Below are 24,941 nucleotides of genomic sequence, written 5' to 3' on the forward strand. Positions count from 1 at the left end.
AACAATGCACATTCAAAGTCACCTAAATCACCTTTCTTTTTGATTCTGAAGCACTATTTGAACTTTAGCAGTTTGTTTTGACCATGTCTACATGCCTGGAAGCACTGAGTTGCTGCCATGTGTGGGTAGATTAGGTTTATAAGATATTAGGTTTAACAAGCAGTTGACCAGGTGTACCAAATGAAGTGGCCAGTCAGTACATATAACTTTTAGCACCACCTAAGTAGCTTTGTGTGTGTTGCAATACAATGCACACAATGCTAAAATTAAAAACAAGATATTTTAGACTCCTTATATTCAGTTGCTTTATGTGTCCAACCAACAATCTCGAAACCTTTCAGGCTAGGCAAACTTATTTAAATGTGAAAATCGAGGTGCATAGTACAATAATTACCTAATCAGTGGTAAAAATCACTCATGGCTTGCTGGCTTCCTCGTTCCGATATTGACGCACTTGCTGCATTTGTGCACATGCATTATTACAGTCATTTTGAGTGCACTCATTTACACATGAATGATTTAGATAATGTGGCTATTATATGTAAATTTGGTCTTGTTTACAAGACGACTCAGACAATCAGGCAAGTCGGACTTTGTTGCAATGTCAGGATGTTCCTTTGTTCCGGATCTTAACAATTTGCCTTGACAACTAATAATCTGCAGTGGTCAAAAGTAGAAAAGAGTGACCCAAAATCATCACCGTTATTAAAGCTCTGGCAGATAATTAGGTTGACCGGCTACCTGACAAATCAGATTGCTTGTAATCTCACTCGCAGCACTGATTTATATGTGAGTGTACAGCTGTGCACTTGAATATGAGCGAGTGTTAGTGTGTGGTAGTACCTGTGCTTGTGTGTCCCTCTTATCTAGGAAGAGCTGAGGATGTGCCTGTTGCCACACAGAGGGAGATTTCTTTTCTTTTTTTTCCTTTTTCTAAGCCTCAGTAAAGTATAAAGACACACACACACACAGATGAAAAAAGCAAGATAGATCTTTTTGAAGTACAATTTCATCCTCTCCCCTTCCCACTTTTCTCCTTTTTTTCTTGTGGTTGAGGGAGGCATGTTGGATCTGATGTGCGTTACGGCTACAGCCGAGAAATTTTTGTTGGACCAAAGTACTACGTGCGCAAACAGCATAGACGCACACATGCACGCACAACTGAAGAGAAGAACGGACTCTTCGTCTGTGTTCACGAGGGCTTTGATGTTTAATGTGTCACGTTTTTCGATGCCCTCTGCTGAAAGAGTGTTAAAGCATGTATGTGCGCGTGTGATCTTTCTGCCTGCAGAATAGAGGCACAGTCATAGTGAAGGAGGGTTTGATGTCAGTGTCTCTCTCTCTCGCTCACATACTTTTCCCCCCACTTCTTCTGCAGCGGGTATCTCAATCTCACTCAGAAGGCTGGAACATTTTTCTCCATCTCATTCACCCCTCTCAGCCTTTTTCTCTTTCTCCCCGTCCACACCCCCACCCCCTCCTCCTCTTTTCTCCCTCCGTCTCTAGTGGCTCGGCCGTGTTGCTGTCTGTTTGTTGGGGGTAGATTATCCTTCATGCAAATATACATTCTGCGATCATTAGCAACTTATTTCACACTCGGTTTGGGGTTTCATTCTGCTTAACAGCTGCTTTGGTTTTGATAGTGCATACTGCTCTTTTACTCTCACACAGTTTCCTCCTGAATCTGAGACGAAATGATTTAAGTGTGTATGGCATTGTGAGTTATTGCTCCAAAGCTGTGAACATTTCGATCCGCAGTTTAGAGACGATGGTTTCCAAATGAGACAGTTATAGGATGACTTTATATATTGTTGCAGTTAGCACAGGGGGGAAAAGGAAAAAAACAAAACATAATGACTCAAATGTTTTTAAGTCAGTTCACATGATTGGAGACATCAGTATTTGGCTCAATTACCTTTCAAGACAATGCCTGGCTGTTTGGTATATTGGCTACGGAGTGCTGAAGTGAATCAAACCTGTGAGTTATGAGGCAGTTATCTCCTACCATTAGGCCCCCTTGTTGCCGGCAGTCACTCTTCTTGCTGTGCAGTCTCACTTGTTGTCGGAATCTCTCAGCATCTCTTCGTCCCTTTCCCATTTTCCCTCTCTACTTGTCGCTTCTCCAGCTCTTGCAAGTCTCTCTTATCTCCCTTCTTCTCTCGGTCTGTCTCGCTGATTGTAAAATTGAAAAGGGCTCTAATTCTGGTTTTTTGCTCACATAGACTCCAGTGCCTTTTTTATCCCTTTTTCTGCAATTAATTTACTTCCTCTGAAAAATCTGCTGACTGTCTGTGCTGCTGGCCCCACATGTCATTGCAGGATGAGAAATCCACATTCTTCCAGTTCGGCGCGGCTCTTCAGCAGGAGGCTCTGCTCATGCTTGCTATCATGGAGGAATACGACTGGCATGTTTTTTCTATCGTCACATCCAAGTTCCCCGGGTACCAGGAATTCATAAGCACGCTGAGGGTAACTGTGGATCACAGGTAATGAAAACACCACACACAAACGCACATGTTGTTTTCTTTCCTTTATTTATGATAGCTGACAAGCTGTGTGTTATTGTTTAATGGTTTATTGTTACAGCTTTGTGCGATGGGACATGCAGAGTGTGGTGACTCTAGATGCTGTGGATGGCGACCCAAACTCTAAATCACACATTGCACTCAAGAGGATCCAGAGTCCTGTTATATTGCTCTACTGCTCCAAGGATGAAGCCGTGTAAGTGTTTGCGTGTGTTGTTTCGTTGCGCCATTTCTGTCTCTTTGTCACACACTGCCTTCACAGACTTCAGCAATGGATCTGTCTCCTTTGTTTGACAGGTATATAATGGAGGAGGCTCGGTCCTTGGGTCTGATAGGAGCTGGTTACATCTGGATCGTGTCCAGTCTCACCACTGGCAACCCAGACTTTACCCCTGAGGTAGTGAGGTCCCATATGTAGTAACAGGTGGCCACTTTTGTGTGGTTTGATAAAACAAGCCGTGTTTTTGATCCCAGGCTGTTGCAGGTCATCTGCTGACTATCCCAGATTTCCCCTCTTATTTATGAATGCTGACCATGATACATGGTCAGCTTTTTTGAGAAAAGTTACATAAAAAATAATATAATTCTCCGTACCCACAGATTAATTAATTGTTTCACATCTAGTTTAAATAAATAAAAACTCTGACATATTGTATATATATATATATATATATATATATATATATATATATATATATATATATATATATATATATTAGGGGTGCAACGATACCCAAAATTCACGGTTCGGTTCGGTTCGATACTTTGGTGTCACGGTTCGATATTTTTTCGATACAAAAAAAATGTTCATGCCTTTTTAATTTGTCATTTATTAAAATTATAAATATATATTTTAACTCAAAAGTACAGTTTTTAAATTTAACCCTAACCCTTGTGCGCGTTTTTTATTTTGACAGCGAATGCGCACCTGCGGACCACTTATGTGCAGCCCTGGTTATTTAGCTCGTCATATTGCAGCCACAGAAATTATTTTGTCCATGAAACCATAAAGCTGCACTTTCTTTTTGCCTTATAGTCTGATTTGTCATAACTTCTCCGTTTTGTGGTAAGCTTTTCTTTGGCTGTCACTTCTTCACCCTGACCTGTCTTATTTGGCTCAGCAGAACTGAAATGCTTTTACACACGCACTCACATAAGCTCAGCGATTCTCTGCGCGATCAACCTCTCACATGTTTAAGCTTGCTGCGGGAGATTTCACTTGTCATGTTTGCATAGTAAGCTAACGATTAATAAGACGATGTCAGAGGAATTGGTGCACAAATTTTCATCACTCACAGATCAGTGCTGTCGCTCTCTATACACAGTTCGCACGATTGCAAAGTGAAAGCAAAAGACAAGCGCAAATTCAAACGCGATTTCAATATGTCACATATTGACAGTGGCTCACCCAATGACATAATTACCCAGCTACATTTCTGAAAGAATGCGAAAGCATTGACATATATTTTTCCTACAATAGCCCGACGGGCAGGGAAGAGATAGATTTTGGTAGCCCGACTGAAAAAAATCGCTAGCTCCAGGACGTCGGGCTAGCGATATTGCGAGCCCTGTATCTGATTGAGGAATCACTCATCTTTGGAAAAGAGAGTTTATTACAGAGAAATGTCTCTTTCCAAAATAAAAGCTATACTATCCGCTTCTTCTGGGCTATATTCTCAGCAGCATAAGGAGAATCATGTGCTAACAGCTGTCTAAATGACTCGGCTAAAGTTAGTAGCATGCTTGTTGTTTTTGTCTTTGCACTAGGATGATGTCGGCGTAAATGTGCAGTCATATTCGTTGTGTTCCCACTAGTGATTTCAGGTTAATCTCGTTGAAATGACCTTAACGCCACAACACGGCAAATCTCCGTTAACGAGCTACCGCCGATCGCCCCGTGCATGGGGCTAGACGGCCAACACGTTAACGAGCTAACTACGCTAACACACTAGTTCCCTCCCATGTAATTGAGCATTGCATGGCACATCCAACATACTGTTTTACTTTAGTCCATGACTCGCTTACCTTCAGGGTCATACGTCACATGAAAACCAAAATAATTCCAAACGCCAGATCTGAATGGGGGAGGTCCATGTTGCAAGGAGAGCTTAACTTCTGTCTTGCTAGCTTGCCCTGCACTCTTCCTTCTGACTATGCTGTCTGTGTTGAGCGCTCAGTGGATCTGCGCTCGACAGTGCAGCCTAGGCGGAGTAGTCGAACGCAGATTCACTGAGCGCTCAACACAGACAGCATCGTCAGAAGGAAAGTTGATAAAATAAATGACAAATGTTGTATTGTTCGATATATATGCGTACCGAACCGAAAGCACTGTATCGAACGGTTCAATATCGATACGAATATCATTGCACCCCTAATATATATATATACAGTGGGGCAAAAAAGTATTTAGTCAGCCACCGATTGTGCAAGTTCCCCCACCTAAAATGATGACAGAGGTCAGTAATTTGCACCAGAGGTACACTTCAACTGTGAGAGACAGAATGTGAAAAAAAAATCCATGAATCCACATGGTAGGATTTGTAAAGAATTTATTCGTAAATCAGGGTGGAAAATAAGTATTTGGTCAATAACAAAAATACAACTCAATACTTTGTAACATAACCTTTGTTGGCAATAACAGAGGTCAAACGTTTACTATAGGTCTTTACCAGGTTTGCACACACAGTAGCTGGTATTTTGGCCCATTCCTCCATGCAGATCTTCTCGAGAGCAGTGATGTTTTGGGGCTGTCGCCGAGCAACACGGACTTTCAACTCCCGCCACAGATTTTCTATGGGGTTGAGGTCTGGAGACTGGCTAGGCCACTCCAGGACTTTCAAATGCTTCTTACGGAGCCACTCCTTTGTTGCCCGGGCGGTGTGTTTTGGATCATTGTCATGTTGGAAGACCCAGCCTCGTTTCATCTTCAAAGTTCTCACTGATGGAAGGAGGTTTTGGCTCAAAATCTCACGATACATGGCCCCATTCATTCTGTCCTTAACACGGATCAGTCGTCCTGTCCCCTTGGCAGAAAAACAGCCCCATAGCATGATGTTTCCACCCCCATGCTTCACAGTAGGTATGGTGTTCTTGGGATGCAACTCAGTATTCTTCTTCCTCCAAACACGACGAGTTGAGTTTATACCAAAAAGTTCTACTTTGGTTTCATCTGACCACATGACATTCTCCCAATCCTCTGCTGTATCATCCATGTGCTCTCTGGCAAACTTCAGACGGGCCTGGACATGCACTGGCTTCAGCAGCGGAACACGTCTGGCACTGCGGGATTTGATTCCCTGCCGTTGTAGTGTGTTACTGATGGTGACCTTTGTTACTTTGGTCCCAGCTCTCTGCAGGTCATTCACCAGGTCCCCCCGTGTGGTTCTGGGATCTTTGCTCACCGTTCTCATGATCATTTTGACCCCACGGGATGAGATCTTGCGTGGAGCCCCAGATCGAGGGAGATTATCAGTGGTCTTGTATGTCTTCCATTTTCTGATGACTGCTCCCACAGTTGATTTTTTCACACCAAGCTGCTTGCCTATTGTAGATTCACTCTTCCCAGTCTGGTGCAGGTCTACAATACTTTTCCTGGTGTCCTTCGAAAGCTCTTTGGTCTTGGCCATGGCGGAGTTTGGAGTCTGACTGTTTGAGGCTGTGGACAGGTGTCTTTTATACAGATGATGAGTTCAAACAGGTGCCATTCATACAGGTAACGAGTGGGGGGACAGAAAAGCTTCTTACAGAGGACGTTACAGGTCTGTGAGAGCCAGAGATTTTCCTTGTTTGAGGTGACCAAATACTTATTTTCCACCCTAATTTACGAATAAATTCTTTACAAATCCTACCATGTGAATTCATGGATTTTTTTTTCACATTCTGTCTCTCACAGTTGAAGTGTACCTCTGGTGCAAATTACTGACCTCTGTCATCATTTTAGGTGGGGGAACTTGCACAATCGGTGGCTGACTAAATACTTTTTTGCCCCACTGTATATATATATATGAAGATTACAGATTAAAATATCAAATGTAATTGTGATAGATGTTTTATGATGGGCTGGCTGGTTTCGACTCTTGAACGCTGTTAAACTCTTTATAACCTCACGACAGCAAGATTCCAGGAAATCAGAGCTTCCAGCCAAAACAATTACTCTGGCAGTTGAACCCTGGTTGCAATATTGTGTTTCTACCTGTTTTTGTTTGTCCGTAGATCAGACAAGCAAGACAGAAATTCTTAATTAGTAGGGTTAAGAGGGGCTGGCAGGCAGATGCGATTACATAGACAAGTGGCGTTGTGTGTCTGTGCAGAATTCCCAGAATTTGTGAAACTTTATCTTTAATCCATGTATTACATATTAAAAGATGCTTCAAAGACAAATCATGTTGACCGCTAATACAGTTCATGTCAGAGCATACTAATTTACAGATAATCCAGCAAAAAGTCATCTTTTACACAACTTTGTACGTAACAACATATGATCAGTCCCAAAGGCATAAAATACTCACATCTCAAAAGCCTTTCAAATGTTTATTCTCCTAATTCTTCTCCATCTCTGGCTCGAGTCTTCCTGTTTGTGTTGGGTTTCCGCCTCTGATTTCTTTCTCAGTCATGGATCTGACTCTACAACTAAAGCCAAAGTAAAATGTAAAAACAAAGTACTGTAGGGTAGACAGACAGATTGCTGTGCCTGCATTTTTTTTCTGATGTTTGCTCAGTCTGCTTCAGAGAGATAAAGTTTGAGCTATACAGTTTTTTTTTTTTCAATGACAGCTGCAAGATGTAGGCGATACCTGAATGAGTAATTCAGTTTATAGACATACAGTCTGTTCACACGCATCTAGTAGCCAGCTATGAATTATTTCCGGAGGACAGACAGAACCAATAAATCATCCGCCTGACACCTTTGAGAAATGCATATGGATGTTTCAAATCTGGGGTAAAAATGTCAAATTAAACTAAACTTGAAGCTTACAAACCATATGTGTCGTTTCTTAGATGTCCTCTCGTCCCCCTCTCAGGTCTTCCCCCTGGGTATGATCTCTGTGTCCTATGATGACTGGGAGTACCCGCTCGAGACACGGGTGCGGGATGGGGTGGGCATCATTTCCTCTGCAGCCACCTTCATGTTGCGGGAGAAGGGAGAGCTACCAGAAGCCCAGAGCAGCTGCTACAGCACAGCATCAGACAGGAGCCCGGGGAAGCTCCCACCTAGTGCCCTGCGCAGGTGTGTGTAACTGTGGATGTGTGACGATTGCGAGGAGATCAAGGTCCAGGAACTTGCATAACTCGGTTGGCTTTGTGGCTGACTGTTCGGCAGCCTTACATAACTCTTTTTAATGTAGTAAGTAATGAGAGGGGAAGAGGAGAGAAAGGAAGCAGAGATGACAGCAGTGTTAAACACTGTGATTTCTAATGGCTTTTAACACTGTTAGATGTTGTGTACACGGCTGCTCGGTGTGTGAGCTCATTCTGCCTCCTTAGCTGGGAGACCTCAGGCAGACCTCCTTGTTGTTGCCACCCTGTGTTAACTAGAGCTTAGGATGTGTCTTGTGTATGCGTGTGTGTATGATAGTGTGAACCTCTGCGTGTGCACCTTGCTTCACATCGACTGTCATTAAGTTTGGATTAGAGCAGGTGTTACTAGCTTTGTTATCTGGATTTCTTTTTTACTTGATCTGTGGGGGGCTCATACAGTGTATGTCAGAAGGTGTGTGTAGGTGTGCATACTAGCAATCAAAATAATGTACTCTTCTCTGAAGTCTCTGTGATGTACAGGCGCACACATACACACAGAGAAACACAAGCATGCAGATTCATACTGAGCTACTGAGCAGTCGCTGCTACAGGGCCGTTAGCTAAACTGCCTCTGTAAAGTTTTTTTTCGGAGTGATATTGTGACTGCATCTTGAATATGAAGCATGCAGTGGCTAATATGCTGTTATAAATTCAGAAGTCTATATTAAACTAACTGAAAATATAAAGGTCATGTTGCTAGGGTCTGCACATTGGTGATGACTTATGAGCTGGCTCATTAGAATGAGAGCCACAGTGCGATTTTCACCATTATGGCTTTATTATCCTGTTTTTCTCTCCCATTAGGCCGCTACAGTGTATATCAAGGCATATACAACACTGCTGTTGTTGACAGGTTGATCCAATATAACTCAGACCTCGACAGGAACTCAAATGTTTATTCAGAGCTCTATTCTTACTGTCAGAGGTACCTCATTTGTCTCACTAACTTATTAGATAGAATTTGCATATTTGTCAAAACAACTGCAGCCAATTTTTTTGTGATAATAAACTGACAGGTTGGATTTCCCCCACCCTGATTCGGAAAAGTGGTGAGGCTGTGATCAGGATTCTGTATACATTAGTCTAGATACAATCTTGCCGCAGTGTGCATATAAACAACGCGAGGTGGGGAGGAATAGGACAACATAATCCGGCACTTAAAAGACACTATCAGACCCGCCGGATTTTCTGTCATTCTTGCTTGACAGGAATTAATATCTCAGACTCTAGTTGAGCTTATTTGGTCTCCACAATGATACAGGTTTTTACGGAAGGTTTGTCCTTGTTGTAAATTTCAAAAGGTTATTCTTTTTGATGGAACCAGTGTAGCGTGCAAACCCCTAAGCTGTCACTTTCCTCTAAAAATATGCTCTCTGCCATAATACAGAATTTGGGAAGAAGCCTGCCTTTCTTCTTTATTCATACTTTCATAAAAGTGCTCAAAGAGTATTTCAGCTAATAGAAAAGTGCTTCTCACATAGTGGTAGCAGGATCCACATTAAAAACTGCACTTACTGAAGGAGGGGGTTTCATATATTTCTATGATGCAACTCTTTCTTCCACGTACTACTTAAACCTCTACTGAATTTCTAGGCGATGATGATACATTTATATAAAAATCGCTGAACCCACTTCATAATGTAGCTTTACATTTCATTTTCATTACACAAGGAATCACAATACAAACAGGATCTGGTTCTCCTGCATGCCTCAAAAACACAGCGGTGTCTTTCGTTTACATCAGAAACTTTTTTTCCCCCAAAATGGTAACAAACCTGAAATAGGAGGCGACAGCAGTTTCCCAGAATAAACTGCCACAGCGTTTCCGCTACATGTACTCAGCCGTGGCGATGCGCTGTGACAAGGGCATCACCTGCTGCACCGGGAAGATTTTTCCAACACAAAAAAATATATATTTGTCTTGACGTGCCCCTTATAGTCCAAAGCATTGTGATCTGTGACAGAGGTAGGTCTGGTTGTAGAGTGAAGCCTGTAATGTTTGGCTGTGTAGGTTTATATTTAATTATTGTGTTTGCTGGGAGAGGACATAACTAAACCGCATATATCTATATTTACTTATTTATTTATTTTGCAGTGCCAGTACACGAGGGAGACGGGGACCTTTTGTTTACTTTTTCTCAGTGTGAGTGGAGCCAGCTTTCACAGAGCACAGGCCTTTTTCCAAGTCTTTGTAAGAACAGATGATTAATGTAGCTCCCTCTAATCCACTGTCCGACTACAATATTTATGTGTGTTGACTCTAATACCTCTCCTGGAGATGGGACAACATAAAATCCCACCTGTTTGAACTGGAGTGTAATTATCATAGTTTTCAGCTGCAAGGTGCGTGCTAAACAGTGCTCACACGGTTCTTTTTATGCATCTTGACTTGCTGTCGCAATATCTGAGTGCACGCATGACTCCTTCATGGCCCCGTGCCCTGGTTAGCTCACATAAAAAACCTGCTTTTAACTCTTCCTTTTTAATAGTAATTCAGATAATGTATGTTTAGATAGCTGATGGACTGAGACAGTTTTCTTCTGGATGAAAAGGGGAATCTTGTGCAGAGTATGAATATGTTTATAAAGCAGATGTTTGCCTTCTGAAATATTCTGTTTTAGCTGAATGATATTTCATTTGTACGGCATCACACGATGCGGTGTCGAGATGATTCAGACAATTTCTAATAAAACAGAACACAAGGTGTCAGAGAAAAGGTGTTGTCTGTATTGGACAGCTGCTGTCCTGCCTGTGATTCAGTCTTTAAGGTAAACGTTCTTGGACAGGCCTTCTCTCCCCTAGTGGGAATCCACACTATTATCCCAGTCCTCACATGCAGAAATCCTCTCCTTCTGAAAATTGTTTCACTGGAGCGAGTGTATCTTTAATCCCCATATCACTGTGTGTGATACCGGTTCATTTACTTCTCTCTGCTGCTTCGCTTTAGCGAGTGTGTAAACGTTTCAGCATAGGATCTGTTTGCGTATGCAGGACAGCTTTAGTGAGTAAAAGAGTGAGGGCAGCCTTGTTGCACCAGAGACTTGTCCTTCAGGCATATATCTGTGGAGAAATCAATGCAGAATGTTGATGGGAGAGATACATGGCCTCTGATTCTTCCCACTCCTACACACAAATATATGCACGCACACGCGTACACACTCAGGCATCTGCGCACACATGGTGGGTGAAGACAACATTGATTTGAAGTGGAGACACTTGCGGTGATTACAGAGTGCTTAACTTGTTATTCTGAACGTATTTGCTGTTGTGCACATATACAAACACTCCAGCAGATGCAAATCAACAACAAATCTTCCTGCACCCCCCCCCCCGTGTTTCAGACACATGATGCACGTGTGGAATGAAGGCCGAGATTTATCCTTTACTCCAGACGGTTACCAGGCCAACCCAAAACTGGTGGTGATCGTCCTAAATGTGGAAAGGAAGTGGGAGAAGGTAACAAATTAGTGCGAAAATTGAAAGAAAAAACTTTAATAAGATGTCTTTTTGTGGATTTTTGGAGTGATTTTTGGTGTGTTTTTCCTCCCGTGCTCACAGATGGGCCGCTGGGAGAACGGGACATTGTCGCTGATGTTCCCGGTGTGGCCGAGGTATAACTCCTATGGGGACGAGGATGCCGATGAAAACCACCTCTCCATTGTCACTCTGGAAGAGAAACCTTTCGTCATTGTGGACAACGTAGACATCCTCACTGGCACCTGCATGAGAAACTCAGTGCCCTGCCGCAAACACGTCAAAAAGTAAGTACCTGCACCCACACCTGCCCACTGCCCACATAAAATCACAAGCCAGGTTGTTAGCCATACTTCGCTACAAGAGACAGATACCTGTTTGTTCTTCGAATAGGTTCAGTCTCATTAGGACACAGGTAGTGTTAGTTCATCTGTTTGTGTATCTCTTGGCTGAACAGAATCACACCTCTCTAACCAGTCTCAGTGTGTCTGACAGGATGATTGTCAATCAGCTGCCCTTTGTTCTTGCACTTTTCGGGATCTATACTGGGCCCACTCGTTTTTAGTTTATATAATAATGATTCACCATCTGTTTGTCCTCTAGTCTGAAATCCAAATGTACAGTACGTAGCTTGCACTGTAATCGAGGCAAACTCGATTACGCTTCAGCACAACTTAATACTAAACTCACAAACTCTGCATCCCATGTTACAACTTGACTGAAAACGTTCGCACCTATAAGAGGAGCAGCTTTCGCCTAGCTCGATTTTTGTATTCTTTTCCCGCTGTCTGTTCTTTGCCAGTGTTGTACAAGATAAAAGTCTTGTGTCAGAGACAGAACCGACACACACAGCCCGAGTTCTCATTTGGTTCAGAGGTAATCATTTCTGTCAGCATTAATAATTAATTGCTCTCTGTCGCTGTCAGCTCGCTAATGCCAATCTGTCGGTATACTCGATTTTTGTTTCTCCTGCCGCTTTAGTGGCAAGTGCAGCCCTCTGTGGTTTTATTGTTTCATTAGTTCGGTTTGATTAGTGTTTTATTTTAAATGCTCTGAATGTGTTGCTTGTTTTTAAATATTGCAATACAGCTAATTAGTAACCCTGCTTATTGTTTTCCTCATATTGCATATTGTACATTAACACTGCTCTCATTAAGGCCGTGCGTGCTTGGATCCTGGAAGAATGTGGATATTACTCATAATGGGAAAATTAAACCCCCCGGTGGTACTCTGCACCTTTCATGATTTGGGTTTTACGTGTGACTTGGAGAACTTATTCAAAATATTATTTAATACAGTTTTTTCTTCCTGATTTTTGTTTTCTTAAAGAGGTTGGCTTGAATTTATGGGTTCAAAAACAACCAACAGATCTCTCAGCCTGAGCTTGATTATAAGATCTTTTGATTCTGCACTGAAAAAAAGGCCATGTTGGATTTACTTGATTCAATAGTGGACATTGGTTGCACACAAATGTTTTGCTTTGGCAGAAACTTAAACAATTGTGTTCAATCAACGCAACTTTTTCATAATCAATAAACATGTGCATTTTGTGTTCATAAAACACGATTGAAACATGTTTAGATGAAGTAAGTTGAGCTCTTGGAATATTTTAATCCTTCACAATTTTGTCATTGTATTTCAACACTATTAAATAACATTTACCCCAATACTACTTGGTCATTTAAATACTACATGTTGTCTTCATATTACATAATGTTCAACAAAGTCTAGAGTCTGGTAAACATAAAAATTTAATGGATCTACAACAACTAACATCCTATCTTTATCCTGGTTGCAGGGGGGCTTGGAAATAACCCTGAATTGTTAGGCAGGGTACACCCTAGACAACTCACAAGTCTGTCACAAACAACCATTTGCACTTACATTGACAGGTAATTTAGAATCATCAATTAACCTAACTCTAACAACTGCACGACTTTTAACTGTGGGAAGAAACCAGAATACCCAGAGAGAAACTAGTGCAAACTAGCCAGATTGTGGATTTGAACCCAGGATCTTCTTACTGTGAAGCAACAGCACTAATTCAATTCAATTCAATTCAATTTTATTTATATAGCGCCAAATCACAACAAAAGTCGCCTCAAGGCGCTTCATAGATACAGACAAAAACCCAAGAATCATATGACCCCCTATGACCAAGCACTTTGACGACAGTGGGAAGGAAAAACTCCCTTTTAACAGGAAGAAACCTCCGGCAGAACCAGGCTCAGGGAGGGACGGCCATCTGCTGCGACCGGTTGGGGTGAGAGAAGGAAGCCAGGATAAAGAAATGCTGTGAAAGAGAGACAGAGGTTAATAACAGATATGATTCAATGCAGAGAGGTCTATTAACTCATACTGAGTGAGAAAGGTGACTGGAAAGGAAAAACTCAATGCATCATGGGAATCCCCCGGCAGCCTACATCTATTGCAGCATAACTAAGGGAGGATTCAGGGTCACCTGGTCCAGCCCTAACTATATGCTTTAGCAAAAAGGAAAGTTTTAAGCCTAATCTTGAAAGTAGAGATAGTGTCTGTCTCCAGAATCCAAACTGGAAGCTGGTTCCACAGAAGAGGGGCCTGAAAACTGAAGGCTCTCCCTCCCATTCTACTTTTAAATACTCTAGGAACAACAAGTAGGCCTGCAGAGCGAGAGCGAAGTGCTCTAATAGGGTGATATGGTACTACAAGGTCATTAAGATAAGATGGGGCCTGATTATTTAAGACCTTGTATGTGAGGAGCAGGATTTTGAATTAAATTCTGGATTTAACGGGAAGCCAATGAAGGGAAGCCAAAACAGGAGAAATATGCTCTCTCTTTCTAGTCCCTGTCAGTACTCTTGCTGCAGCATCTTGGATTAGCTGAAGGCTTTTCAGTGAGTTTTTTGGACATCCTGATAATAATGAATTACAGTAGTCCAGCCTGGAAGTAATAAATGCATGAACTAGTTTTTCAGCGTCACTCTGAGACAGGATATTTCTAATTTTAGAGATGTTGCACAAATGGAAGAAAGCAGTCTTACATATTTGTTTAATATGTGCATTGAAGGACATATCCTGGTCAAAAATGACTCCAAGGTTCCTCACAGCGTTACTGGAGGCCAAGGTAATGCCATCCAGAGTAAGAATCTGGTTAGATACCATATTTCTAAGATTTTCAGGGCCGAGTACAATAACCTCAGTTTTATCTGAATTAAGAAGCAGAAAGTTAGCGGCCATCCAGGTCTTTATGTCTTTAAGACATTCCTGCAGTCTAACTAATTGGTGTGTGCTATCTGGCTTCATGGACAGATAGAGCTGGGTGTCATCTGCATAGCAGTGAAAATGTATGCTATGTCTTCTAATGATGCTGCCTAAGGGAAGCATGTATAATGTAAACAGAATTGGTCCTAGCACTGAACCCTGTGGAACTCCATAATTAACCTCAGTGTGTGAAGAGGACTCTCCATTTACATGCACAAATTGGAGTCTATTAGATAAATATGATACAAACCACTGCAGTGCAGTACCTGTAATACCTACAGCATGTTCTAATCGCTCTAATAGGATATTATGGTCGACAGTATCGAATGCTGCACTAAGGTCTAGCAGGACAAGCACAGAGATGAGCCCACTGTCAGAGGCCATAAGAAGATCATTTGTAACCTTCACTAAAGCTGTTTCTGTGCTGTGATGAGCTCTGAAACCTGACTGAAACTCTTCAAATAAACCATTCCTCTGCAGATGATCTGTTAGCTGTTTGACAACTACTCTTTCAAGGATTTTTGATATGAAAGGAAGGTTGGAGACCTTACCACCATGCCACCAATCAGACTTAACAAAAGTAGGAAAGCTATGATTTCAAGGCTTGATGCAGAATTTTTTTGTACGTTTTTGTCCTTGACAGGTTAATCCACAATAAATAGCAATAGCATGCATGTGGTGTGTGTGTAGTTGTCTGCCTCTTATAACGCCAGTGATTTTCCTGCAGTTTGACATCTCGTGCGATCTTGTGAATTTCATGAGTTCAGCAACTAACCGCTCTTACTAGATTGTATCAGGTCATCTCAACAAGAACAAATTAAGTTGTTGAATTTCGTACAGATCCTTCATGATTTAATTACGTTCATAGAAGCATGAAATTATTGTGTTTAAATTACAAGTTAATTTAGACATGTAATTTTGTTTTTAATGTAACAAACACCCAATTTACTTTTTCAGTATACCAAAAAAAGTAGTGGAGGCTACTCGAATTGACTGAGATGGATGCCTTCCTGAAACCACGATCCAAAGCATACGAAACTGAAAGTTATTGACTTGCTTCACTCGAACATGATATGAACAATTTAATCTAGCCTCTCTGCATATCATGTAGTTTCTACACTATATAGTTACACTTAACTTTAAAGCATGAGGCACTTATGTTAAATACACGCAAGATGCTTACGTAAATCCAAGAGTTGGCCAATCCCTTTTTTTCAGCGTGCGTCATCACGTACTTCTGTCCATCCCATTCTTATGAAGGGGGTATATTCTGGAAATTTAACACAACATTGTTTTGATTGCAGTGTCACAGGAACACTAAATTTCATTGCATCTGGCACAGATGTTCAGCCTGACTCAAGGTTTGAGTTTGAGTCTTAGAGTCAAAGCTCACTTTGACCTCACAAAACACATTTTTAAACTCAAGAATTCACAAGACAATTATAACAAAAACTTCACATAATTTTATAACAGGATAAAATGATGAGAGAATGACATTTTATATCCAAAAGGTCGAGCAACAGCTTCGCTGTTCTGCAACACACTTTTGTAGCTATTATTCTGTGTCACAGCTCAGGAACAGAAGGGGACATTGTGGCCATTTTTAATATTTGGGTGTCCATCTTTGAAACTATATCAGAGCCTGCATGGAATATACATAATGAATCTGGACTGATATGGCTGTAAACCTCATCATGATTGGTTTGCAGAGGCCAAAAACCCAAAGGTGGTAATTCCAGTTGAAATTTGGACAGTTTTTCTATAGAAAAGTATTTTTTTAAATAAATTTTTACATTTAACTGTTTATTAATTGATTAATCGATGGACCGATGATTTAAATTATATACTGTACATGTGAAGAGTACATGCAGTATACTAAATAACTGGGTTTAAGACAGTTGTTTGGATAAAGCTTTTTGGGCTTGATCAGGTGACCCTAAACCTTCTCTTAGTTAGGCTTAGTTATGTCAACAGGTCTGGGCTGCTAGGGCAACCCATGATGCACTGAGTATTTCTTCATTTTTTCACTCTCTATGTGTTTATACACCAGTGTGCATTTAATCATTAGTTATTATTCGACTCTCTTCCACTGTATGTCTTTTGTCCTGTCTCCCTCCCCTCACCTCCAGCCGCTAGTGGCAGATGTCCACCCCTCCCTGAGCCTGGTTCTGCTGGAGATTTTTTCCTGTTAAAAGGAACTTTTTCCTTCCCACTGTCGCCAAGTACTTGCTCACAGGCAGCCGTCTGATTATAGTCTTTACCTTCCAATAAAAAGCACATTGGGGCTACTGCTATTGTGATTTGGTGCTATATCAATAAACTTATTATTGATATGTGGTATTCTGTGAAACAAGCACCTTATCTTGGCATCAACACAGTGTTCAGTAGATTAGAAAATGTTGATCATCAGAGGCATTAAATTTCTTTCAGCCTTTTTTGTTTTCATACCAAGAACATAGCTTTCTGGGCAACTCCGGGGCACTCAGTTATGTGTAACAATTTTAGCAGAGGTTAATTTATGTTATAAAAAAAAGAACAAACCCCAGCCTGCACCACGCCTGGAGACAGAAAATGAAAAGATGTTTCATGTGGGACGCTGCCCAACCTTTTGTCATCGGCCATCTGGAGTGCTGCAACATCCACCAAGCCGGCCTCGTAAAGTATTCTGTTCAGCAGAACGCTGCAGCCTGCCCTGCCGTCAACCTCCCCAAGTTCTCCCTGCGCTCCCCACCTCCTCCACACTCTTCTTCCTCACTGGCTACCGGTGGCTGTTCGCATCAAATTCTAAATTCTGGTCCTGGCGCTCAAGGCTCCTCGGGGAGTCGTGCGTCCATATCTGCAGGCTGCGGCCTATCCAAACTCACCAGCTTGTGCTTTGTGCTCTGCTACAACTGGCCACTTAGCTCTCTGCTCCCTGCGGCAGCGTCGTCGTCATTTCACCTGGCCTTGACTTCTTCTTCTTTTTTTCTTTTTTTTTTGCTCTTGCTCTTCCCCAACAGCAAAATGTCCTTTCTACTCCAGGCGGGAAAGCAGAATTGCTCCATATCCTGTGTTGTAAAATATTCCCTTGAATATCTTGATTCCTCACTCACATTAAAAACAACCCTCATACCCGTTTGCTTAAATTTTTTTCTTATCATTATTTTTAGCAAGTCTTTATCTGATATCTGATGTCTTTATCTGGATCCCAGAACATTTTGTTATCCGTTATCAGCACTCTTGACAACAGTATCACAAATTCACACAGGCTTTGCCATGCTACTTCATTTAATGTGATTATTTTATGTGTGTGTGTGTGTATATATATATATATATATATATATATATATATATATATATATATATATATATATATATATATATATATATATATATATATATATATATATATATATATGTTTATATATATATATATATATATATATATATATATATATATATATATATATATGTTTATATATATATATATATATATATATATATATATATATATATATATATATATATATATGTTTATATATATATATATATATATATATATATATGTTTATATATATATATATATATATATATATATATATATATATATATATATATATATATATATATATATATAAACATATATATATATATATATATGTTATATATATATATATATATATATATATATATATATATATATATATATATATATATATATATGTTTATATATATATATATATATATATATATATATATATATATATATGACAACATAGTACACTTTTACTGTTACTGTCCACCTCATTGATTGATGTTTGTTCTGCACTGCATGTCATTTGTGTTGCAACAAATTGATAATTTTTTTTTATCTGATATCTGATGTCTTTATCTGGATCCCAGAACATTTTGTTATCCGTTATCAGCACTCTTGACAACAGTATCACATATATATATATATATATATATATATGACAACATAGTACACTTTTACTGTTACTGTCCACCTCATTGATTGATGTTTGTTCTGCACTGCATGTCATTTGTGTTGCAACAAATTGATAATTTTTCAGTTGATTTAAGATGAAAATGATGAAAAGATATTTTTGATAATAGGCCTTTAATAACATCAAATATAGATTCCTCAGATGTCATATCAGTTCAATGTGTTTTAACGTACATGACATTTGTTTTTAAGTCAGCCCAGCAGAGAGCTTTTGAGCCTTTTTTCAGCAGCGGCATGTCAAACAATACTGAGGACTCTTCTCTTTGAAAGAACTTAAAAGGCATTATTGTAGAGGCTGAAATATGTCGCATGCCGTCTTGAATGTATAAACAAAAAGAAGATATTTTTCAGATATACAGTGAAAGTAGAACTTTCTCAATTAAACTCCTCTTGGATTTGCTCCATTTATCTACTTTACAAATGGACACCTCGACCAGTGGCTCTCCGTGACAAGATAAGGCAGCTTTTCTATTTTGCTCATTTGCACATTTTGGATGTCCAGTTTGGAGCCCCTAAATATGCATTATAATCGACTGAGGTTAATTTTGTCACTTATTGAGTACCATATGTGTGCTTTCATTAACCACAACACAGCCCTAATGTTCAACTAACATCTCTTTTCTGAAGCATTCTGTGTCATCAATGCGTCGGTTCATCCAGACAGCAGAAAATAGTTGAAATTGTTCAGGATAGTCATTAGCGTGGGTTAGCATAGATAGGATAGGATAGGACTGTCACTGCTAACCACAGGGGAAGTGCAAAAACTCACCGGTAATTACTTTCTTTGAAGATTTCTTTAACAGCCGGAAGCCACCATATTAAAGGTTTTGCATCTGTAGAACTCAAAGAAGGCAGACGGGAGATGCCTCAGAGAAATGGATGCATCATAACAACCTCTGAGATTATCAGCACTGCAGGCAAGGACTATTAGACATCTGAATCACCTCTCATACAGAGCTTAACTTGTGACCTTAACCAGTCATCCGCTAGAGGGGATTGCTCTAAAATCTGAGGTAAAAAGACAAGTTTCTTCTACACTTGTCATGTTTATGTGCAGCACTTCACGTGCAGATGTCCATACATCTGTATACAGTATCTAAACCCCTACAGCTGCTACATTTACACAGTCACTACTTCCATATCATTTGCATCTGTTTGTTGTTATGAAAATAATCAAAGAGATGTACTATATGTGAACCTCAGACAGCCTGTTGGTGTGTGTGTATATGTGTCTGTGTGTTTGCATGTTCAGAGAGAGCCCAGCTGGGAAAAACTAATGTATGCAGTATGTGTGCATTAGAACACCTGCGACACTGAGATTTTACATACTCAGACTCACTCACGCGTACGTATACGATGCTTGCTCTGGCTCTTTCTGTCTCTCTCGTACACGCAGTAATGATGCGCCGCAGATACAGTCGACTGCAGTTAAAGGATCTGTTAATCCTTTGATGTGTCGTGTCTTTGACAGTCGTTCTCGGTGTTCTGTGCGCATGAATCCCTCAGTTCTTCATGAACTTTCTCCTGAATTGGAGTCAGCGAAAAAGGCAAGTGAAAAGGTCACAGAGCTGCTGCTCCCATCCGCATACAGTACGCTACATCAAAGATTGCTGACATGGGAACGGAATTAACTTTTCATGGAAATGCTTTTGAAAATGCTGGTAGGGTTTAATAGATTATGAGAATCATTTGATCCAACAATGCAGTTTAGTTCACTGCTCTGAGGTCCTCGGGGACGGCTGTCAGAAAAGTTTATTCTGTGCATCCTATGTGTGCGGCTGCGGAGTTTTTTGGGGCAGCATCTTCCTACAGACGAAAGCTGAGAAACACCGAGGAGGCAGAGCGAAAAGGACACAGAAGACAGATGAGGAAAGGACAGCTGATATTTTAATTATGTGGGTTGGTTGTTCTGTAGAGCCTGGCTCTATTTAAAGCCCAGTAGCTTATGCTCGGTACCCCTGTGTTTTCATCTGGTTTGGGTAGCTGGCACTAAGGGAAACACACAGTCCCTCACACACAGACTGAAAGCTCTCTCTACCCTTTAGTAGTGTCATAATTCTAGTTTTACAGTTTGATGGAACCACCAGATGTGGAGCGAGCAGGCAGCTCGCACAGTTACACACATAACACTCAAATGTCCTCTGATATAAAAAATGACCTAATTCTGTTTGTGCATATGCTTGTTGCAGTAACAGCACATCAGGAGGCGCTTATATTAAGCAGTGCTGCAAGGGTTTCTGCATTGACATTCTCAAGAAGATAGCCAGGAATGTGAAGTTTACCTATGATCTCTACCTGGTCACCAACGGGAAACATGGAAAGAAGATCAACAACGTCTGGAATGGCATGGTTGGAGAGGTACTGCCTGTCTCTCTCTTAATAAATGAATGTATATTCTGTGAGTCTGACTTTCTGTGCAAGCATTTCAATTAACAATGATATGAAATAGAACTTTAAGTATAGCAGTGACGTAGTGCTGCCTGCTAAGTTTTTTTTATGCTTACGCTACCAGGCTACTTTTGCAAAATGAAACCTGTTCTCTCTCCGGGCGTAATATAATGATGTTCTGTGAGATGCCACCTGCGTTTCCTAATTACACACAAGATGTCGTTTAGAGTTGGTTCCTTCACATACTGGCACACAGATATATTGGCTGCCTTTAGAAATCAACAATGCCCACGTTTTCACTTAGTAGCTAGTTACAGCTAGTTACAGTTTGCCAGCACTGGGTTGGATTCCCTTTTGCCTTCAGAACTACCGAAATTCTTCATGGAACAGTTTTAGCAAGCCGCTCGAAACATTGCTCGCTGATTTTGATTGTCTAAGATGTGAAAATCGCATTTCAGCACATCCCAAAGGTGCTCCGTTGTTTTGAAATCTGTCAACTGTTGAGGCCATTTGAGTACACTGATCTCACTGTCATGTTCAAGAAACCAGTTTGAGTTGATCTGAGCTTTGTGACATGGCGCATTATCCTGAAGCAGCCATCAGAAGACAGGATGGATCCATGGTTTCATGTTGTTGACCTTTACTTCCAAAAATCACATTAGAAATCCAGACTGATAAGACCAGGAAAATGTTGGTATGCCTGTGCAAATTGTAGCCTCAGATCCTTTGTGTGGTCTTCTGCTGCTATAGGCCATCTGCTTCAAGGTTGGACACTTGGGACCTTTGTGTTTTGTATTTAATTTGGCTTATTTTCACTTTCTGCTTTGGTTTAGGCACCAAACGAGACTCCCAAATACCCACATTTAGTTACGTTTATTAAAAGATGCAGTGTAAAATATGCTTCTTCACATTAGTAATGACACTTGTTGACAAATGACAAGTTAGGGGTGACAGCCCTATCTCACTAACCATAAACCGGTCTGTCAGGGCATCGTGGGTAAATGAGCCATGCTAGTTTGGCCAAATGAGTAATAATTGATGGTCCTAGAAACGTGAATGGGCTGAGAGGCAAGGGGCCAGTTAAACAATAATATTTAGCAAAGTAAAAATGAATAAGCCGTAAGGGGGGGGGGCATTTTTCCCACTTTCATTTCCTTTAATACTGATAAAAGTGATTCTTAAAAAATGGATTGCTAATGGGTTTTTTTTTAAAGAGGCTCAGTAATCGCAATTGTTTTTTTTTAATTAAATTAATTAATGTCTCAGTACAAGAGCAATACTGTTTAAGTGGGATGAACTTGAAATAAACTGCAGTGCCTGTGTTAATTCTAATGAGGGAACTTGTAAATCTAATGACTTCTTTTTATTACTTTAAGGACAACGATGGAGCCCTGGGGGCACCAAGGCATGTTTTAGACTTTGGCTATAAAAACAATGCGATTAGTTGGATCAGTTCAATGTTTCTGGTTGTTTCACATAGTTTGTTATCAATATGAAAAACATAGAATATCAGCTTTGCTCTCAAACCTACAGTTTGCACTCTCAGATCTCAAAACACAGCACTGGGAGGTACTCTTTAATCTGTTTTGATTAGCTTCAAAGTGTAACAGAAATGCAACGACTGCCCAGCCGCTTGTTTCTTTTCACTGAACAGTTATGTCCGTGGGTCCTGATTTAAAAAGGGGACAGGACACCATCAGTCTTACCCAATTCCTATCAATTATCTTATCTGGAAATGATTTATTCAGCCACAGATCATATTAAACCTAAACGCTGCCACAGGGAAACCTTTAAACTGAAATTTACACCAGAGATAATGAAACCTGACATTACGATCCACAGATCGTTCACGGATCAGACCACTAGAAGCCTTTCAACAATTACATTTGAAAAAGAAAAGCATAATATTTTATTTCCTACTAAAAAAGACATCTTCATGAGCAGAATGTCCCTCTGTCACAATACACTGAGACATTTACAAATGGTGGCACAATGAAAAAGACAGCTGTACTTTCACTTTTCATCGGATTGGCTGGAGCTGCCCTCCAACTACGGCTGACATTCCGAGTTATACCCTGTGATACAATGTGATATTTCACATCCAAAATAAAAAGCAGGAAAAAGTCAGAGTGAAACTGTGTGATGTTGTCCAAATATTTACAGAGCTCACTGTATTTATTTCTGACAGTGTAGGCAGTAAGTCATGCTCTCGGTATAACAGTGCTTCTCTCTCTCTCTGGTTGCTAGGTGGTGTATAAAAAGGCAGAGATGGCCGTTGGCTCGTTGACCATTAACGAGGAGAGGTCGGAGGTCATCGACTTCTCTGTGCCCTTTGTGGAGACCGGCATCAGCGTCATGGTGTCACGCAGCAACGGGACCGTCTCGCCTTCAGCCTTCCTCGGTAAATCCATCGCTCTCTTTTTAACTCGACCCCCTTTTTTTTTTCTTTTATTCTCTGGCGGTCCCCCAACTCAGTTGACTACTGGGGGCAGAGAAAAGGGGAGGTGCTTACATGTTGGCGAAGTCTTGCACATAAAATGGAATATTTTATTCAGACAGTATATGCTGGCCAAATTCCACTTGTACTCTTGACTTTATCTGAGCCTCAACACCCTAAGCACATTAATATTTCTACCAGTGCAGAGGAAGTGGAGCGTGCCAGCTGTTTTTTGAAAAGTCAGCTCAGACAAAGCACTCTTGATACACCCCTCCCCCCTTTCCTCTCCCCTGCCTTCTCCTCCTCTCCAGTTGTTCAGACGACTAGGAATTGAAGCGCTCCTCTGTGGTTGCCTAATGTCTTGTATTGTCATTGGAGCGAGGCAGGGAGCGAGGGGATGTATTGGACCATGCGTGTGTTGGTCCCAGCGTGTCAAGCCATGTGTCAGTATGCACGTGTGTGTGTGCTGGGAGAAAAACAAAAACAAGACATTTTTGCGATATTATATATGCATACATATATATTTATATATATTTATATATTGGGACGTTTGTGTAGTGAGACAAGGAAGTGTGGAGAACGAAGGTGCTGTTGCCGTATGTATGTTAAGGGGTGAATGCTTTGTGCGTGTATTTATGTTAAAGCTTATTGTATGATTGCGTGCATGTATGCATGTGTGTGTGTTTAAGCAAATGTGTGTGTTGAGCCTGCGCCAGGGTATCAGTGACGGTTCAGTATCTCGCACTCATATTAGAGGCACCTCAGCGCACAATCTCTCAGGGTTGGCTAACTCTGGCAGTCGCATACTTACACATGCAGTGACACACACACACACACACACACACACACACACACACACACACACACACACATACAATTTGTCTGGGTTCAATGTCTCTGGCACTCATCCCGCTCTCTGAACTCCTGCCCTGCTACACACCAAACACACAAATAGATCACATACACATGCCCACAGCAGGGCACAGCAGATCACTCTGGGCTTTGTTCCTCTCTCTCTCCCCCCCTCTCTCTCTCTCCCTCTCTCTCCCTTTCTCTCTCTCTAACCCTTTCCTCTACCATCTCCCCCGCCCCAGGCCTCTCCCTCTCTCTCAGCTCTCATCCAAGGGAATAATGAGAAATATGGAAATGTGCTCCGTCAAACTCTCTGTGACTAACTCTCCCTCTCCTTCCCTCCTCTCTCACTCCATCTGTATCCCTTTTTCCCCTCTCTGTTTCTTCTCTATCATCATTTCCTCACTTTATCTCCCCCCTCATCCCTGTTTTTTTGTGTGTGTGTGCGTCTCTTCTTTTATTTCCGCGAGTCTGTCTGCCTCCACTTTCCCTCTACGTCCCTCACTCCTGCTCCTCCACGATATCTCGCTGTCTCGTGTACTCGATTTGCCTTTAACTCTTTCTGCTCCCTCTCTCTCTCCTTCTCCTTCCTCTCAGAGCCCTTCAGTGCATCGGTTTGGGTGATGATGTTTGTGATGCTGCTCATTGTCACAGCCATCGCCGTCTTCCTCTTTGAGTTTGTCAGTCCGCTGGGCTTCAACCGCAACTTGGCCCAAGGCAAAGGTAGACTTACACACAC

General features: G+C 41.0%; 1 protein-coding gene across 1 annotated transcript in view; it reads left to right on the top strand.

Moving 5' to 3' along the window:
• The window catches only part of grin2ab (glutamate receptor, ionotropic, N-methyl D-aspartate 2A, b), a 128,625-nt gene that overhangs the window by 91,293 nt on the left and 12,391 nt on the right, over positions 1–24,941 (top strand). The window contains exons 5-13 of the mRNA XM_085409430.1: positions 2,320–2,486; positions 2,587–2,721; positions 2,823–2,922; positions 7,547–7,752; positions 11,165–11,279; positions 11,382–11,584; positions 20,715–20,883; positions 23,161–23,314; positions 24,800–24,925. Coding sequence (XP_085265556.1) covers positions 2,320–2,486; positions 2,587–2,721; positions 2,823–2,922; positions 7,547–7,752; positions 11,165–11,279; positions 11,382–11,584; positions 20,715–20,883; positions 23,161–23,314; positions 24,800–24,925 — 1,375 coding nt within the window. The remainder of the gene's footprint in view (positions 1–2,319; positions 2,487–2,586; positions 2,722–2,822; positions 2,923–7,546; positions 7,753–11,164; positions 11,280–11,381; positions 11,585–20,714; positions 20,884–23,160; positions 23,315–24,799; positions 24,926–24,941) is intronic.

The sequence above is a fragment of the Rhamphochromis longiceps genome, linkage group LG6 (genome assembly GCF_057381845.1).
Source record: "Rhamphochromis longiceps isolate RC_006_pf linkage group LG6, R_longiceps_female_GT1.1, whole genome shotgun sequence".
In the NCBI taxonomy this organism is placed as follows: domain Eukaryota; kingdom Metazoa; phylum Chordata; class Actinopteri; order Cichliformes; family Cichlidae; genus Rhamphochromis; species Rhamphochromis longiceps.